General features: G+C 41.7%; 2 protein-coding genes across 3 annotated transcripts in view; one reads left to right on the top strand and one right to left on the bottom strand.

Moving 5' to 3' along the window:
* Positions 1 to 291: 291 nt before the first annotated feature.
* ube2t (ubiquitin-conjugating enzyme E2T (putative)) lies at positions 292 to 5,215 on the top strand. Its single transcript, XM_058642409.1, has 7 exons — positions 292 to 421; positions 1,125 to 1,234; positions 1,561 to 1,630; positions 1,946 to 2,051; positions 2,156 to 2,254; positions 3,183 to 3,266; positions 4,368 to 5,215. The coding sequence occupies exons 2-7, from the start codon at positions 1,126 to 1,128 to the stop codon at positions 4,491 to 4,493; spliced, it is 594 nt and encodes a 197-aa protein (XP_058498392.1). The 5' UTR covers positions 292 to 421; position 1,125; the 3' UTR covers positions 4,494 to 5,215.
* An 80-nt stretch (positions 5,216 to 5,295) lies between these two features.
* Positions 5,296 to 18,373, bottom strand: part of LOC131468315 (leucine-rich repeat-containing G-protein coupled receptor 6) — a 56,958-nt gene continuing 43,880 nt past the window's right edge. For both annotated transcript variants that reach the window (XM_058642405.1, XM_058642406.1), the window contains exons 5-18: positions 18,295 to 18,373; positions 18,036 to 18,107; positions 15,841 to 15,909; positions 15,341 to 15,412; positions 14,410 to 14,481; positions 14,089 to 14,157; positions 13,097 to 13,168; positions 12,775 to 12,840; positions 12,362 to 12,433; positions 11,400 to 11,471; positions 10,996 to 11,121; positions 9,549 to 9,703; positions 8,021 to 8,101; positions 5,296 to 7,928 (exon numbers count right to left, since the gene is read on the bottom strand). The exon at positions 18,295 to 18,373 is cut by the window's right edge and continues 137 nt beyond it. In XM_058642405.1, the coding sequence (XP_058498388.1) occupies positions 6,694 to 7,928; positions 8,021 to 8,101; positions 9,549 to 9,703; positions 10,996 to 11,121; positions 11,400 to 11,471; positions 12,362 to 12,433; positions 12,775 to 12,840; positions 13,097 to 13,168; positions 14,089 to 14,157; positions 14,410 to 14,481; positions 15,341 to 15,412; positions 15,841 to 15,909; positions 18,036 to 18,107; positions 18,295 to 18,373 (2,312 nt within the window). In that variant the 3' untranslated portion in view covers positions 5,296 to 6,693. The remainder of the gene's footprint in view (positions 7,929 to 8,020; positions 8,102 to 9,548; positions 9,704 to 10,995; positions 11,122 to 11,399; positions 11,472 to 12,361; positions 12,434 to 12,774; positions 12,841 to 13,096; positions 13,169 to 14,088; positions 14,158 to 14,409; positions 14,482 to 15,340; positions 15,413 to 15,840; positions 15,910 to 18,035; positions 18,108 to 18,294) is intronic.

The following is an 18,373-nucleotide window of genomic DNA, read 5'->3' as shown; positions in this document are numbered from 1 at the left end:
TATTCGTCTATTCATTCATTTATTATTTTATTTATTATAATGTCTTTTGTGGTCCAAAAACAAATAAATATTAGACAAAATTGTTTTTAATTAAATAAGAAATAATAAAAAGATGAACTGTCCAGGGTGAAGCCCGCCTTTCCCCCTATGTCGGCAGCCGTGATCCTCCGGTGGACGATACAGCGGGAGATAATGGATGGATTATAAAAGAAGCAGGTGTACCTAATAAAGTGGCAGGTGTGCGTGTGCGTGCGTGTTCATCAAAAACACCTGCGAACAAAACAGCGAGAAACGGTTTACATATTTTGAACGAGAGGGGGCGACAATGCGCCCTCTTTGAAACCGGAACCGGAAGAAGCCGACGAGGAAGAAAAAAAGCAGAAAGAGGGAATTCAAACAGCGTCTGAAAACAATTTTAAACGCAAGTAAACACCACTCAAAGTGAACTATACGTGATGTTTATCAAAATGTTTAACGTATGACGACGTGTTTCCGTAGCGACGTTTAGTCATCGCTGTAGTTCGTTAGTTAGCAGTTAGGCTGCTAAACGGGAAGCTAGTGAGTGATTTAGCAGCTGACACAAGTGTAACGTAAACACGAATATTCAGTGTTATTGTGTAGTGTAGACGTAGTTTTAGCCATTTACACCTTTCCCATTGGTGTGGGAGAGTGAGCGGTTTTACAAAACAACACAAACTTCAGTTTGCAGTCAGCCCTAACCCTTCACAAATATTGATTAAAATGTAAAATAACCTGGGGAAATATATACTTTTTGAATACTTCAATGCAACAGCACATATGGGAAGTACTGCACGTGAACTTAATATTTCATCTTAGTTTTTATTTCATGCAAAACATTGTGGTGTTGTCTTTCTTTGGTTAACAATAATGAATGCTAATAGTATTTTTGTCAGTGTTTTCTTGCTGTTTTGTTCACAGGTGTTTTTGACGAACACACACACACACACACACACACACACACACACAAGGAACCCTTGTGCTGTCTCGTCATGGTTCTCGTGTTGGTCCAGAATGTTCTCCGTCATCTTCTGCTCTCGTCGACAGTTGCATGAAGTTGTAAGAATCTGATGCAGGAGTTTCTTCACTGTCGTTTCTTCTCACAGAATGCAGAGGACGTCCCGTTTGAAGCGTGAACTTCAGATGCTGAGCACGGAACCTCCTCCTGGAATAACATGCTGGCAGACCGAGGAACGCATCAACGACCTCCGAGCACGTATGTGTATGCGTCCTCTCTTTTTTTCCCCATCATTCACTCTCTCTCGTCATCCTTGAGTGATGTCACTCATCACTCGTCATCCTTGAGTATGTGAGTTGATTGTATGGAGCTCTAAGCCTTTTTTGAGCACAAAAAACAACAATTTATAATTATTATAATAATAATAATAATAATAATAATAATAATACATTTTTACTCAAGGTTGCCGCACAGAAATTATAACAAAAATATAACATCAACAAAACAATATTAAACACATCAAAAAATGAAAGAGAATATATACAGAGATTGTAAATTTCCGTTGTGTCCCTTCTCGTTTGCAGAGATCATCGGTGGATCAGGAACTCCATATGAAGGTGGACTCTTCTCTCTGGAGATCAACGTCCCAGAGAGGTACGTGTTCTCTGAGGTTAACTGAGAATAAAGAGGTTTTTACATCCACCAGCCACCGAGAAGGTTCTGTTTTCATCAGGTGGTTCTGTTTTCATCAGGAGGTTCTGTTTTCATCAGTGTGGGTTTATCTGCAACTTCTGTTTGTAATTAAAGGAAAAGTCCCTCAAAAATGTTTCTTCTCTCAACAGATCAGGATGAATTTCTGCATTTTTATGTAAGATGGTAAAATGTAAACATTTTCTGTATCAGTTACAATCTCTCTCTCTCTCTCTCTCTCTCTCCCTCCCTCCCTCCCTCTCTCTCTCTCTCTCTCAGGTACCCTTTTGAGCCCCCAAAAATACGCTTTCTGACCCCCATCTATCATCCAAATATTGACAGCTCAGGTCGCATCTGCCACGACGCTCTCAAACTCCCGCCAAAGGTTGGTAAAGACATCGACTTCCATGATCTGGTTTTTCTCTGTAATCTCTTACATAAACAAGGATATACTGTATATACTGCTTGTGTCGTTTTATTTGAATCCAGGGTGCCTGGAAACCATCTCTGAACATCTCCACAGTTCTTTCCTCCATTCAGCTTCTCATGGCTGAGCCTAATCCAGATGATCCACTCATGGCTGATATAGTGAGTAATCTCGTATCTTCACAGATTATACAATTATTCATATCTAAAATTATGAGGATTTTTTGGGTTAGGGTTTTGGTCCATAAAACAAACTTTCATCCGTGTTGATGTTTTCAAGTGTTTTGTTTTTGTCCGCAAATCAAAATTAACCACTTTTAACGATTTAGCAAAAACACAATCTACCGCTTTATCCTCGCGGGTTGCGGGGGCTGCCAATCTCAGCTACATCGGGCGACAGGCGGGGTACACCCTGGACAGTTCGCCAGTCCATCGCAGGGCCACACACACACATAGGTCAATTTAGAGTGTCCAATTTCCCTTATCCCCACATTGCATGTTTTTGGACTGTGGGAGGAAGCCGGAGAACCCGGAGAAAAAACCCACGCACACACGGGGAGAACATGCAAACTCCATGCAGAAAGGCCCTTGTTCCAACCAGGGCTCGAACCCGGGTCTTCTTGTTGCAAGGCAAGAGCACTAACCACTTCACCACTGTGTGGCCCAAAACACACAAGATAATTGCGTTTAAGAAAGTGATAAACATGAGAAAACTTCTGTTCTCATTACTGTTGTGTAGATCGTTTGTGACATTTAGAAAATTAAAAAACTACCAGAAATAGTGCAAAGCTCTATTTCTCTGCACTCATTACGGACGTAGAACAAAACTACGTGGAAACTTCAAGGTTTTAGGTTCTTGTCATATTAAAAACTTGGTAGAAAACATCATATTATGCCGTCATAGACATACATTTTGTGTGTAACCTCTTTGTACGTACATCTGTAACTTCTTTTTACGCACACATGTAACCTCTTTTGTACGTATGTGTGTAACCGCTTTTGTACGTACATGTGTAACCTCTTTGTACGCAGTAGTGTAATCTCTTTGTACGTACATGTGTAAAGATCCTCTTACATTTTGTGAATGCAGTCGTCGGAGTTCAAATACAATAAAGTGCTGTTTGTGGACAAAGCCAGGAAGTGGACGCAGGAACATGCTGTTCAGAAAAACACGGTAAGCCAGTTTTACTTTGTTTTTGTATGTTTGAATGAATGAATGAATGAATGAGTGAATGAATGAATGGTCTTTCAGGTAGATTCATGCTCGCCTTTCAGGGATGCGCTGTCCTTGTAGACTTTACATGTAGTGGCATGTTTTAACCAGCAAGTGGTGCTGTGTGTCTACAAGTTTTATATTCCTCACTTGTAATAAAGATCTTAAAACCACCTTCATATTAAATATTTCTTGGGGTGCAACAATTTCTTTCTTACTAAATGAATCACCAATTATTTTGATAATTTTTGATTGAATTGAGTGTTTTCTGTTTATTTTTTAAGTTGATAAAAAGTTTCCTAATTTTTTTTTTCATCCTTTTAAATGTGAATATTATCTTGTTTCTTTTAAAAGAAATCATTAAAACTAAGTTTGGTTTGACATTTCAGACCTCACCATTTTGAGTTTTAGTAAACATTTTTCACAATGGATTATGAAAGTAAATGTTAGTTGCAGCTCAAAATATTTTTCATTTATATTAATATTTTGTTCCTCCTGCTGCTCTTTAACAAGTTAAGAAACTAATTTACACTCAACTCTGATCCTCATGAACACATTACTTTTATATATACAGTATATGTGTGTATAACTACATATGTATATATCAAGTATTTTCACATTCTACATTTTACATTTAACTTTTTCTTATACTCTAAAATGCTTTCAGTTCAAATACGTGTTTTTTTATTGTCTCTTTTGCTCATTCTTATACTGTGTTTGATCTGTTTTATTTCATTTGCTTATATTTTTACTTACCCTCAGGAGAGCCTGCAACTATTTTAATAATCAATTATTCAGTTTGACAGTTTTTCAGCTTCTTATATATAGAAAGTGTTGAAATGAATACATTTCCACATTTGGGAAACACTGATTAACATTTGGTGACATTTTATGGAGCAAACCATTTGAATGAGGATAATAATCGACATGTTAATCATTGATGAAGATGATCATTGCTTTCAGCCTGTTTTAAACCCTAATTTGTGTTTGTTATGCACTAAAACATTTAAATGAAATCTGGTCTGACTGCATTAAACCTGATTGTGATCTGTCTTCGATCAGGACGTCGTGGAGGGCAACAAGGAAAACACCCCAGATCAGAGAAGTTCGTCACGCAAAAGAGAATCAGTGGGTTCACGGGAGGAAGTAGAGGAGGGAGAGGAGTCAGCGAAGAAAACCTGTGTGTAGTTTTCTCCTGAATACGCTCGTCAACGTCAAGTATTCCCCTGAAATCGATGGTTCAGGTTTTTAAAGTGTGGTTGGATGAGACTCGCATATTTAAGTCCTTGATGTCTTAAGAGTGTGTTTATCTTGTTGCTGGACGTACTTTTCCAACATCGATTTATAGACTGCATACTCTCCCACGCCAGAGTCCATAGAGAAAATCTTCATTTTTACACCACAGCACACGAGATGTTGATCCACTTCTGCCTCCATATTATTATATAATATACAATATATAATATTAATATAATTTTATTGTAAATTTGGTTTTTGAAATCAATGTTCAGATTTAACTCTATCATACAAAGTGACCACACGAGTCAGCAGAGGACCAGCAGGCCCTGTGTTCCCATGAGCTATAATCTCTGATTTTCTCTATGGACTTTGGTGTGGGGACAGTGATTGATTAGTAAACTTTAGTCTTCAGTCAAAATAAGACGAGATAAAGTGGTGAAAGTGTTTATGGCTATTATTATAATTATTACTTTGGCTTTTTTTTCCCAGTTTTAAAACAAAATTAACCACAAGGGTGTGCTCACAGCACAGTTGTTGCTGACCTTATCAGTATGTGACACAACCACACTTCAGAATAAACAAAATACCAACATTTAATATTTTCTTAATTCGGAGATACATATGCTTATTTATATTTGTGTTGTGATATTAAAGTTTCTTTCATACCTCAATCATCATTTGTTTATATATATTTTACACGTGTGTTTTCTCATGTCGTCGTGTGTCTCACATAAGACGCATATCATGTATATACAGTATGAAGGTAATAATTTTATTCAAACATATGCTTACCAGTTGTATACAAAGTATGTACATCCTAAATGGCAACACAAATTTTTTTTTTTTACAAACTAAGGATTTATTTCTTAACATGAAATTATATTTTTGCTTTTATTATATAAAAAAGACAAAACACCAATAAGGATGTAGGGAGTCAATACCATGCTAGTTCAGAGGTAGTTACATTGTATGTACACATTGCTAGCCTACTAGCACTAATGTCTGTAGAAAGGTAGCTACATCCCATTACAGTCTGTACGACCGCCGCCTCCTGTTGGCAGAGTTGCATAATGTGAGATAAACGGTGCCTTGAAATGGGGTCGAGAACCCGTGTTTACGACATGGGTAGAGACGTTATGAACTGCAGTGAAAAACCAAAGCCTGTGATGCACTTCCGCACACATGCTGCATTGCTTCTGTTAGGGTAGCCGCCCCCGGTGGGGCGGAGGTTTAGGTCGCGCATGCGCTGTCCACATGCACCCAACACGCTTGTTGCACGCGGTTCCAAAATCCGGGCTGCACGTGCTGTGCGTTGATGATGTGATGCAGTTTGCGCCATGCACACGGAAGTATAACACGGCCTTTAGTTAAGAGAACACCATCGTGTAAGCAAAAGACAACTCTAGCTAGCATGTGGCCAACGTTGGTGTAGTTCAATTCTAATCTCTGTATCACTAAAATCGATATATTAATTTATTGCGCAATGGAAAATGAACGCCAAAACTCACAATGTCGCAAATACTAATTTGAAGGTACCGTAAATCATGTAAACATCGTAAAAAACATATTTCCTGTTGCGTTTTTCTATTACAGTGTCTGAGAAGTATGTCGTCTCTGTGAGCAAAACGACAAATCTTAGCTTACTCCGGTAGAATTTCCTGATGTGTCTGGTGATTAATCCCTTTTATTTGAAACGGACCGTAGCAAGAGCATAGAACTTTTATCCGCAACAAAACAAAAATAAGATAAGAACTCCATTTAAAATATCTGTAACCTCATTATCACATTTTAGTATGAACATTTACACGTAAAACTCTACTGAATCTACCCGAAACTCCCGCCAGACTAAAACATCGACTTGTCTGATTGTTAGATTAAGCTCTTTTTTTTAAAGTTTTTTTCTTGTGTCCATGACTGACGCAGTCCACTGAGAAATGTCCAAAACTGTCCTTTAATTTAACAGTCACGCTGGATTGAGGTGTTTCCTTTGATAGTCTTTAATAGTGAAGGGATCTTTTGACTCTACAGTTTCTGTGTGGACTCAGTCTGAGATGTTTGAGGATCAAAAAACCCAAAGCTGCTGCTGTTCGATGATGGTCCTTGAATGTCTAAAGTGTCCCAGTGATTCAAACAGCCAGAGCTTGGAGGATCACGCATGAGACGTGAGAGCCGGGGGGATGGCGGAGTGATACAGCGAGTACGCGTTACGAGTCACATCTTGATCCAAACTCCATAAAACTTCGTCCTGGTCCAGGCTTGGCCGCTCTCTATCTCTGCTAGCAGGAGTGGGTATCTGACAAGGGATGAGAGGAACCGTGGAAGATGATGAACAGTGGGAAAATCGGACTGGGTCTAGTTGAGGTCGGAAAGAGGACCCACTGCCGTCCACATCGGCAAGTGATGTCTGCATTGACGAATCGGAGCAGGAACTTTTCTCCGTCTCCACAGAAACCAGTGAATCCAGAGTGGGGTCCCGGCGTAGCTGTGGATGAGCTTTGGGGCGAGACCAGGAGAAGATCTGGGTGTGGTCTCGTGTGAAGAGGAGGAACAGGAGCGGGTTGAGGCAGGCGGGCAGAGGCTGGAGAAGCAGAAGGGTTGATTTCAGCACCTCCTCTCCCAGAGAGAGGAGACCCAGAAGGGAGCAGAGGGAGAGGAACGCTACTGGTACATAGAGGAGGCCATTGGTGAATATAAGCCAGGCGACGTGTTTGATCATGGCGCAGTCCCACAGGCCCTCGCACTCCCCCCGCAGTAACTCCCAGTAAAGGCGAATGTATGAACCTGTGACTATAAGCAAGCACAGCGTGTTCATCATGATGAGGGCTAAGGGGAAGCCAAGCGAGGACGGCAGCCGGGAGGAAGGCGGTGGCAGGGGCGAGGGAAGGCAAAAAGGTGATGACCCATACTCCCCAACTCCCACCAGTGGGAGGGAGGCGAGGGTGAGGGAGAGGGTGAGGCAGAAAAGCGCACATGTGCGTACACTTCCGAGGGACGGGGATTTCCCATAAGCTCGAGCACAAGTCACGCTCACGCCACACTGCACAGCTGCGAGCGTCAGCAGCAATACACTCGCCTCGGATGCAAACACCCACACCCATCCTGTTGCCTGGCAACCAGGACCCCCCTCCCAGCGGGCGCCGTGGTGGTTGAACTCCCCCAGAGTTAGAGTGTCCACAAGGGTCAGGGTGCACGTGCACACACCTGTCAGAAGGTTGGACCCGCCCATGCAGGCGACAGTGAAGCGGAGCGGTGACAGGTAGCCCGGTGAACTGAAGAGGGACAGGAGCAGGACGGTGTTTCCCAGCAGAGACACCAGGGAAATGGACCATAAGCCCACACGGACCAGCCAGCTGCCCAGCAGGGAGTCACATGGACGGAAAGGACCTGCCGACAAGTACACAAACAAACAATGAATGACTTTCTATTCTGTCCTTTGGACAGTGTGATCCAATCAGTGAAGGTATCGTCCGAGTTACCTGGGGTGGGTGTGCACTGGACACTGGTTTGAATTTTTGACTCTTCTATCTCCAGTTGGAACTCCTCCAGGTCAGGGTCATCTGGAACAGTGGAACAGAGTATTTTAGCAACTGAGGGCTCATTTCTGTCTAGCTGCTTTCTGACATGCACTGAACTCTGAAAGTATGTGTTTGGGACTGTTAACAGAAGTCCTGAATATTCCTCTGCCAGTTCCCTTGTACATGACCAGGGTTTTTCAAGCCTGGTCCTCCGGGACCCACTGCCCTGCATGTTTGAGATGTTTCCATGCTCCAACACACCTGATCTCAAATGGTCAGCTTGTCATCAAATGCCACAAAATGCCTGACCAATTCAGGTGAGTTGGAGCAGGGAAACGTCTAAAACATGACGGACAGTGGGTCCCCAGGACCAGGAAGCCTCAAGATTTGCAATTTGACTGGTGCCATGTCAGTTTTTGAATCTTGAAGTTCACATACATCGCTTGCAACCAGGCTCCTATTTGACAGAACTATCTATGGCTATTGGCCTTTATCCTCCACTTTTGAGCTGCGGAGGGGGGGCTGGAGCCAATCCCTGCTGACATAGAGTCAAAGGCAGGGTACACCCTGGACGGGTCCCCAGTCCATCACAGGGTGAACATACAGAAAAGAGATAATACTTTTGTGGAGAACAGGCTAATTGCACAGAGAAAGGCCCTTCTTCTCAAACCTGATGACTTTGTCCATTTTTATGTACAGTCTATGTTGGGGGGAGGTGGGTGTGACACTGGATATGTGTGCAAGTATGTGACATAAAGTGCTTATTATTGCAAAGCATTACAATTGTATATATCACCTTGCGCTTCATACATTTTATTAAGGCTACATTACTAAATTAATGTCTTTTAATATTTAAAACAAACTTTCAGGTTTTTCACTTTCTTCTTATTCTGAGTTATTTGCTCTGTACACTGAAGAAATCCTTAAAACTGATTATTTTTGGTGTGTGGAGAAATATGAGGGAGGTTTATTATAAATAATCATGAATTGCAGGCCTACACTATACTCACGTTGGTCTGTGTGTGTTCCAACATGTTCTTCTTAACGCAAGACGATAACTGGTGCTTGCATGAAATGTGATTATTGTGACTGTTTTTCTAACAATTTGAGGTGAATAAATTTTAATCAGTGACAGGTGTCTGTTTTAATCATCTTCTGATATTGTTACCTTTGGCTTCGCCCTGCAGCTGCTTATTTTTGGAGGTAATGGTGCAGCTTTAATGGCTTTAAATTCGACTTAATTTGAGTTTATTGGTGTTTATATTTTATGCCTGCCACAGGAATTTATGGATGGGGTCAGCGGAGCGTGTCGACTGCCAGGTAGCTGTAGTTTCACTGACATGTTGCGAGTCAGCTTGTGTCAATAATTCGGCAGTAAGCACAGGCATATGAGGCTCAGATTTCCACCCCCCTTGTCACGGGTGGTTGCCATATGTGTTTTATTCTGTACATGTGTGTGTTCGCAGATACGGGGAGTGTGTGTTCTTACAGTGTCTGTCGGCATGGATAGGGTACATGGCCACAGTCCTTTTGTGCAGGTCCTCATCGATGTTGCTCTGCTCCGTGTCCCACTGACTAGCCGGTTTGTAGCTGTCGCACGAGCCGTAAACGCAGCACTGATAGGCGTAAGGCATCTCAATCACCCTGTAACCGAGAGACGCAAACAAAGTCAAAGTCAGCTTTATTGTCAATTCTTCACATATACCAGACATACAAAGAATCGAGGATGTTTCTCATTCGCCAATGATGTTGAAGTGTGTGTCGCTGGTGTGAAAGCAAGTCGGACTAAAGCCGGGTTTCCACTTAGTGCAACGCTCCGGTTCAGTACAGTATGTGTTTTTTGCGTTTCCATTAGTATCAAAATAGCCCCAACTGTTTTTTGTACCATTCCCTTTGGGGCACAGGTAACACTAACCATGACAGTCAACTAGGGGGACAGAAAAACATAACTCCATTGCAATCAGTTCAGAATATCCAATGGAAGTTGAGGCCACAGTCTATTCTCATATAAAGCTTGACGTTTTGTTGACACATCCTGCCCACCAAGTAAAGATACTGTTCTCAGTTGAAACTAGAATGCTTTTATTGCGATGTGTAAGCGTTCTCTGGATTAGATGTGGTTATGCTTCTGCTGGAATAATGTTGGTTCTGGTTGTTCCCATACATGAAAAACACCAGGGGGCAGTATAAGGATCAGATGTTTTCAGTCTGTCAAGATTTGTGATATACTGAGTAATCTCACTGGATTTAAAGTGTGCAGAGGGGAGTTTCAAAAATGGCACTTTTCCTGCCAACATGGCGGTTTATAGAAACTGAGTCATGTCTTACACGGATATCATATTGAAGTCAGGTGTGTTGCTTCTGTGGAGATGAAGAAGGGAGAACCAGATTGTGATGAACTTTTTTAAGTGACCTGTGACCACAGTGAATATTTGTTGTACACAGGGCTGGACAATGTTCCTGTTCAGACTTGGTATTAACAGCCGTCCTCAGTGAACATGGTCTGAATCCACTTAGTACAAAAAGTGCAGTGTTTGATTTAATGCCTCTTTGTCCAGAGTTTTGATGTTTGGATGATGCTCATTAGTAAATTCACCGCACCTTTCCAGACCTTCTGGTTACAAGAATTAACTTGTGTCCCCACACACATTCTGCCTCATTGTTCCAGTGCAGAAAAGGCTTTGAGCTAAATACTTGGTTCATTGTCAACATTTGCAGAATTGTTGATATTCATAGAAAGGTGTTAACAGAGGTTTAATTGCAGAGAGGAGACAGGGAAGTATTGTTTCTGACAGCCACAGGACTCACACCTGCATGGGTTGTCAAATTTAATAAGTGTCACATAAATGGTTCATAAAAGGTTCATGTTGGGGGGGGAGAAGCACCGAGTATGGGATGAGTGATGGTGTGTGTGTGTGTTTGTTTGTTTGTGTTACCTCATGCGTGGGAAGTGATCGGGGCTGAAGGCCTCGTATAAATCTGTGTTGCCCTTCATCTTCAGATGTGTGAGGCCCCCCAAACCTGCGACGGGGACTGAGCTGAGTCGGTTCTCCGTCAGGTCCCTGAGAGGAATAGCAAAAAAATGAGGAGGAGGACAGGTAATCAGATTAGTTCAAACTGGGGTTTACTATGAGTCAGAATATCATGCAATATGAGAGACGTTACACCAGGGCAAGATATGGATATACTCTATATCACGATATAAATCAAATCAATATTTCTGTTAGGTTGAGGGATACGGTTTATAAAGACTGTCTGGATATTTTTAGGTTAATGTAAGAATGAGGTTGAAGGAGCAGAAGAGAAAAAGAAGGAGACTCAGTGACTGTTGTTTACTCACAGTTTGACCAGAGAGTGAAGAGAGAAAAAGGCGTCGGGGTGAATCCACTCGATCATGTTCCAGCTCAGATCTCTGACAATAGAAGACGTGAACTCAAATTAACTTCACTCATTAATTGATGGATTGGGATTGATCAATTATGCCAAAAATGTTATACCTAATCAAACTAGGTAACAGTAACTGGTTATACAAGTTCCACCACCTATTAAATACCTATAACCAGCAGTGGTAGCAGTACCGCTAACTAGTACCACAGCTAGTGATGCCACCTCTGCCATTGCTCATGTTGTTGTAACAGTACCGCTGCTGCTAGCAGTACTACTGGTGACACCACCTGCTGCTAGCAGGCTGTTAGTGTTGCCTGTCACTAGTGCTGCCACTAGTGCCATGGCTAGTACCGCTGCCTCCTCTACTGCTGCTAGTGTTGCGGTGACAGTACCACTAGCGCCGCCTTAGCACTAGCGGGCTGCTACTAGATGCTAGTACCGTTGCAGAGGTGGCAGCAGCGTCACTAGCCCAAGTACTAGCAGCGGCACTAGTGACAGGCAACACTACTAGCCTGCTAGTTTTAAGCTGGCGCCGGCGCCAGCGCCACTAGGTGGCCCCACCTGCTGCTAGTGGCCCGCTAGTGTCGTCTGTCGCTAGTGCTGCAACTAATGCCAGCGATGCTACCAGTACTGTTAACGCTGTCTCTGGTGATGACAAGGTGGTGCTAGTGCCGTGAACAGTGGCAGAGGCGGCAGCAGCAGGCAACACGACTAACTACCAATAATACTATTAGTAGTAGCAGTACTAGTACCACTAACACTGCCTCAACCCATAACCAGACAAACTTTCAAATGTTTCATTTTTAAACAAAGCAGATTTGTGGCCCTCTTGGTTTAGGCTTTGTTGCCTGTTTTGGGAACACTTGATTTCACCAAAACATAGAAATAAATAATATATGAACCGAGTTGACTCACAGCACTCGCAGAGAGGTCAGCTGCTTGAACGTGCTCGACTCTATCCTCCTGATTTGGTTATGTTGAAGCCCTCTGTTGAAAGAAATGCATATCAATACTGCTGTGAATATCATCAACTTTATTTTTTTCACCTACACCAAACTCAAGCGAGAAAATTAGTGACTTTGGCCTTTAAAATCCTTGGTTCAGATTTACTTCAGTGACACAAAGTGACCACACGAGGCAGCAGAGGACTTTGGTGCAGTGATGAAAAGAGTGCAAGTCATTTAAATCCTTTTAGGGACAAATATTTTTCGTTTTGTAATTTTAGTGAGTATAATAATAGTGACTTGGATGAAAGTTATGTACTGCAACTTTAAATGTGAAACATGATGTGTGTGTGTGTGTGAGTGTGTTACGACAGGTGAACTCACATCTCCTGCAGAGCAGAGCAGTGGTAAAAGCTGGGCAGATCCTCGATCTGGTTGTGAGACAGCTCCCTACAACACACACAAACACGGTGACCAGCTGTGGATTTATAGCGTGGGACAGGATTATTTGCAGAAACAGGACAATGATTTTTGTCGGGGGGTCGGTGATCGGATTTCATCGTGAAGTGACTGTACCAGCGATGGCTCGGGGGCACAGCTCTGCACAGTTATGGTTTTGTGTATCAGTTTTGCATCCTCACTCACTCACTCACTCACTCACTCACCCTCCCACCCCGTATGTGTGTGTGTGTGTGTGTGTACTCACAGCACTCTGAGGCGAGGCAGCTGCTCGCACAGATCCCGTGGCAGAGCGGAGAGACCAGCCCGGGTCAGCGTCCTGTAGATGAACACAGAATCCTCTGATCATTGTTGAAGTTTCATTCAGTGAGTCTAACTCACTCACTTTGACCAAACTTCACTCAGTCTCCCGCTGTGACCACCACGTCTGTTCTACACAGTCACTCTTTACATATCGTCTCATCTCTCTTCACTTGGTTTCTTTTTCATGAATGTGGACATTTGGAATTCACTCTCTGTCCTCGGGCTTTAAAGTTGTCATAAAGGCGAAATCCACATTAAAGTGTCTGAGAATATGTGTGGAAGAAATCATTCAATATCGATACAGTATATCAAGGTTGTTTCTCTGGATTTTCTTTCCATGCTTTTCCTTAACTTCAGTGTTTTTTCCCTTAACATCCAAGGGCTTTTCCCTTAGTGCCCATGTTTTTCCTAAACATCCATCCCTAAACTTCCTTGTTTTCCCCTTAGCATCCATGTTTCTTAAAATATACTTTATTATTATTTTTCAAAGTTAAATGAAGGATATTTACGTGTTAGAAACAATGAAACTAAATGTAAATATGGTCAAATTCTACTTTAACATAAGAAGAAGTGTTATGAAGTGACTTTTTTAAGTATAATTATCTGTGTGAGTGAATTCTGTGTTTTTCTTCATTTGTTCATTAGAATACCGATATTTATCCTGGTGTATCGTTGATTGTACTGCACGAGTAAGGATGCTTTTCCCATTTTAACTTCATAATATACTCAAACAAAGAACAGGTGCAGGTAGTGTGTGTATGAACTTGTATTTATATCTCTGTGGGGACACTTTGTCTAGGCCTCAACTTTTAAGGACTTTTTCAAGATCTGTTTTTTGGGTCAGAATGGGTTTAGATTAGAGTAAGGATTACTATTGTGTGTCCTATAAAAACAAGTTTGTGTGTGTATGTATAAAGGGTTAAAGGGCACACTCACAAAATTTCCAGACTGGTGGTTCCTTTCAGATCAGGAAACTCTTGAATCTGAGCTGCTCCATTAAGAGAACTGAGAGAGTCAAACATGGAGAGAGTCTTTATTACACACACACACACACACAGATGACAGACTCTTCCTCCAACATCATCACTGGATGGATTTACCACCAGACATCGTCACTCACACCATTCAACATGTTCTTAAAAACACACACACACACACACACGATGAGCGCAGCCGTAACGCCAACACAACACCATTCCACACGTCCAAGAGGGACAGAGGGACAGAGGGACAGAGGGACAGTGACCACAGACTCACAGTGTGTGCAGCTTCGGTAAGAACTGGAAGGCGGACTTTCCCACATACTGGATGGGGTTCTCATAGAAGTGACTGCAAAATAGAGAACGTTCTATGTCACGAATAATCCTGACACAAAGTTATTCTAATTTGCAATGTTTTAAATGCGATAATTGTAAAATAAATGCAATAAAAACAGCTTTACACTAAAATCACTTAACTTTACAGGTGAATATTTTCAGGTGAAACTAAATCTTAAAGATTACGATGAATTCGGGGGTAGACCGATGAATGGACTTTTATTTTGTCATCCAAACGTTTATTATTTTTAGTCGAGCTGTAAACAATTAATCGCCAACTATTTAGATCAGTTAATTTTTTTTTAAAGATGAACATGGTTTGTGAAATCTTAAAAACTCAATCATTTAGTTTTTTCATGACATTTTATGGACCAAACAAGTATTTGATTAATCGAGAAAATCTAAAGATTCAATTATGAAGATCATCATTAGTCGCAGCCCTAGTTTTTTTTGAAGACCTGTCTTCACATTTTCAATTCATCTGAATTGAAAAAGAAAGATTTTCACAGAACTAATGTTTTAAATTCCGCTCTTTTTGAGCCGTAAGTTGTCATATTAATGCACTTTTTTTTAAATTAATTATGACCTCACTTGTGGTTGATAATTCAAACTGGAACCTTTAAAGAAAACTCAATCAGTTTCAAAATATCCAGCCATGAAGCGCAGCAGACTGTTTAAAGTAATCCCCAAGTTGTCCAGCAGAGGGTGTAATGAGGACACACGATCTGCGATAGTTTGTGGAGAGGATATGGCAAAGTTTACGTATAAGACGACTGCTAAGATTCAGGGTTAAAACTCAAACTGCTATTGTTTATGACGTAACTAGAGTGAAGTGGAAATAATAATAGAAAAATGAAAGTTTTCACGCTCACATGGTTTGGAGCAGAGGGTTTCCCACGAAGGCTCGCTCAGGAATGGCTTTGATATTGTTGTTATGGAAACCGCTGCAAAAAAAAGAAAAGAAGAAGAAGAAATACTGTTATTCTTTATGATATTGTGTGTGTGTATGTGTGTGTGTGTGTGTGTGTGTGTGTCACGTCTCATGTTGCACCTGCCGTTGCACAGCTGAAAAACATTTTTGGACACATGAGACGTAAAACACGCACACACACACACACACAACACTGTTACTGTGACACACATGCGCAACATCTGCTCAAGCCGAGGGGAAAACATGGTTTCTGTGTGTGTGTGTGTGTGTGTGTGCGCGCAGGCAGCGTGGGTGTGTATCCAGCACCTGCTCAGGGCGAGAGAGATCGTATCCGAGTGCCACATTAAAATCACTTAACGGGATTAACTCGGGATAACGCAACCATGCTCGTCATGTCAGGCAGGTGTGTGTGTGTGTGTGTGTGTGTGTGTGTGTACTCACAGTTCCTGCAGCTTGCTCAGTGTCCTGATGGCCACAGGAAACTCCTGCAGATTGTTGTAGTTCAAATCCCTGAGAAACAGAAAAAACACATGTACGATGAAATATCGTAAATTCACACATACATGTGACCTTGTGTGTGTGTGTGTGTGTGTGTGTGGAAAAAGTTTGGCCCGACAGCTGCAGAGTGTGAAGTCGGGGATGTGACCTCTGACCTCTGCCTCTCTGACCGGTTATTCAGGTCTGTCTTTGATTAGTTTCCCAGGAAACATTTTTGTCTCCAGTAATACGATATCTTGGCCAGGATTCTTGCGTCTTATGAATCGTGATGTTGTTTATTTATTTATTACATCTTGCTTCATAATGATTTATAGATTGAATTGAGTTTTTTGTTGCTCTGTTTTGATCAGACCACTGTGGCCCTGCCTCCCTAACCCACATTTATAAAGAGCTGCAACACTTACTTTCATAGGCGATTCATATTTGGATGATTTTCATGATTAATCAAGTACTTTTTTAGTCAATAAAATGTTTCAAATAATGCTGAAAAACCTGGAAATGATGATGTTCTCAAATGTCTTGTTTTTGTTTCACTTTGAATGATTTCTTTGTTTTATGGAGCAAAGAAACCAGAGAAAGTGTTTGTGACATGTGATCAAAAAAAGTCTTAATCTTAAGTCTTAAAAATGGAAGTTTTGTGAAATGTTAGAGTGTATGTAGTAAATGATTTTATAACACTCTGCTCTTTGTCGTATTTGTCATGAGTGAGGCCGCGGTGAGAGATTAACCCCCGTCATACCAGCGCCAGCCACAGATCACTGACACCTGACGCCGCTGACGACCCAAACACTTTAACACGCTCTATTCTGGTCTGTTTGTCTCTCTCCAGTTTCTTGTCTTCATCCCACCGCAAACATGGCTGCTGTCCCTAACCCCAGCAGGAATAACTCCAGTGTTAAAGGTACAGTGTGTTAATCAATGATTCACACCTCACTGTTACCCAGTATTATTGGCACAATAATACAACCCTAACCCTATCGTCAGATATTGAACACATAAGAATATCGAGTGGGCTCAGCTCAACCTATGAATCCAATCTGATTCCCATTTCACCAACAAACCTGAGCAAAAAATACTATTATGTACTGTATGTATTTATGTATATGTACTCAAATGTCTTTTTAGTTGGTTTTTATGAACCAAAATGAAATAACACACATTATAGATGGATAGATAGAACCTGTCTGGGTATTTTTATCTAAATCCAATCAGAGATCTGATTCCCCACATTTTTAATGACATTGGGAAAGCTGAACAAATAATCCTTCCAAATCAGTAAATGCTCCACTTCTTTCTTATTTCATATTTTCATTCATGTGTCCGCACACATGCTCATAAAAAGCAACACTTTCACACATTTTGTACTTCAGCTGGTTGTTAAGTGACGTTTCCATCTCATGTGTCCTGCCTCAGTTTCCCTGTGGTTTCCCACACCCGCCGCGTGGTTAGGGATCCCAGCAGTCGTGGCTACGGCACGTACGCTCAAACAAGTCTCCCGCGGCAGCAGAGCCGAGCCCACATTCTGACCTCAGCTCTGCCGCCGCCGCCCCTGCTGCTGCTGCTGCTGCTGCTGCTGCTGCTGCTGCTGCTGCTGCTTAGCAATTACCAAACACACAGAGAAATCCATTCATGTTACATCAAGGTAACAAACGTTTTCATCTCCCACATTCCTGACGTTGATTTGCCGGGTTGTGGTTTTGAGACGCGTTCAAGCACCTGCTGAAATTACCCGCACATTAATCATTGTGACTTAAGCGAGTAGCTCCACACTTCATTATCCTGCCCCGACACTTGGTTCACACGCTTCATAAAGGCACATTAATTACAGGTGTTCCATCAACACACAAAGAATTGATGAGTGTAGCTGGTGGGGGTGGGCGCATACTTCAGCTCTCACTGATCATTTCATCATAATCTTTCATCAGAGTTTAAATAAACACTCATACACGGTTCCTCCTTGTGATTATTCTGACGTGGATTGAGATTGGGATTTGATTTGTGACATAATCCTTACATTTTTTTATTTTGAATATTGTGTCATAAATTAAAAAAAAAAGAAGTGAAAACTTGATCTAGTGTGTCAATGATCGCATGGCACAAGGTGTGTGTGTGTGTGTGTGTGTGTGTGAGATACTCACAGCGTCTCCAGACTTTGCAGACCCTCAAAACATCTCGCTCCCATGCTCTGGATCTGGTTGTTATGTAGATGACTGGAAAATTGTCACACATTTATTTTATTTATTTTAAAATTTAGGTTGTGAAAAAAAAAGTTTTACTGCACACTGCAATCATCATCATCATCATCATCATCATCGCCGCCATGCTCCAAACCATTTCTCTGTAAGTTGAGAAAGCCGCAGTCATGACTCTTGAGGCTTTTGTGTAAGTGTCACTCACAGCACGACGAGGGCGGAGAGGTTGGTGAAGGCAAAGTCTGGGATGTGTGTGATCTGGTTGAGTGCCAGCGTCATGGCCT

The sequence above is a fragment of the Solea solea genome, chromosome 11, assembly GCF_958295425.1.
Source record: "Solea solea chromosome 11, fSolSol10.1, whole genome shotgun sequence".
In the NCBI taxonomy this organism is placed as follows: Eukaryota; Metazoa; Chordata; class Actinopteri; order Pleuronectiformes; family Soleidae; genus Solea; species Solea solea.
The sequence above is the reverse complement of the archived record's forward strand: the minus strand, read 5'-3'. Positions and strand labels throughout refer to the sequence as shown.

Excerpts from the sequence above, each read along its gene's own strand:
- ube2t (XM_058642409.1), top strand. The coding sequence starts at position 1,126 with ATGCAGAGGACGTCCCGTTTGAAGCGTGAACTTCAGATGCTGAGCACG. Across the intron at positions 2,052-2,155 it reads CTCTCAAACTCCCGCCAAAG|GGTGCCTGGAAACCATCTCT; the intron begins GTTGGTAAAGAC and ends ATTTGAATCCAG. Across the intron at positions 3,267-4,367 it reads ATGCTGTTCAGAAAAACACG|GACGTCGTGGAGGGCAACAA; the intron begins GTAAGCCAGTTT and ends GTCTTCGATCAG.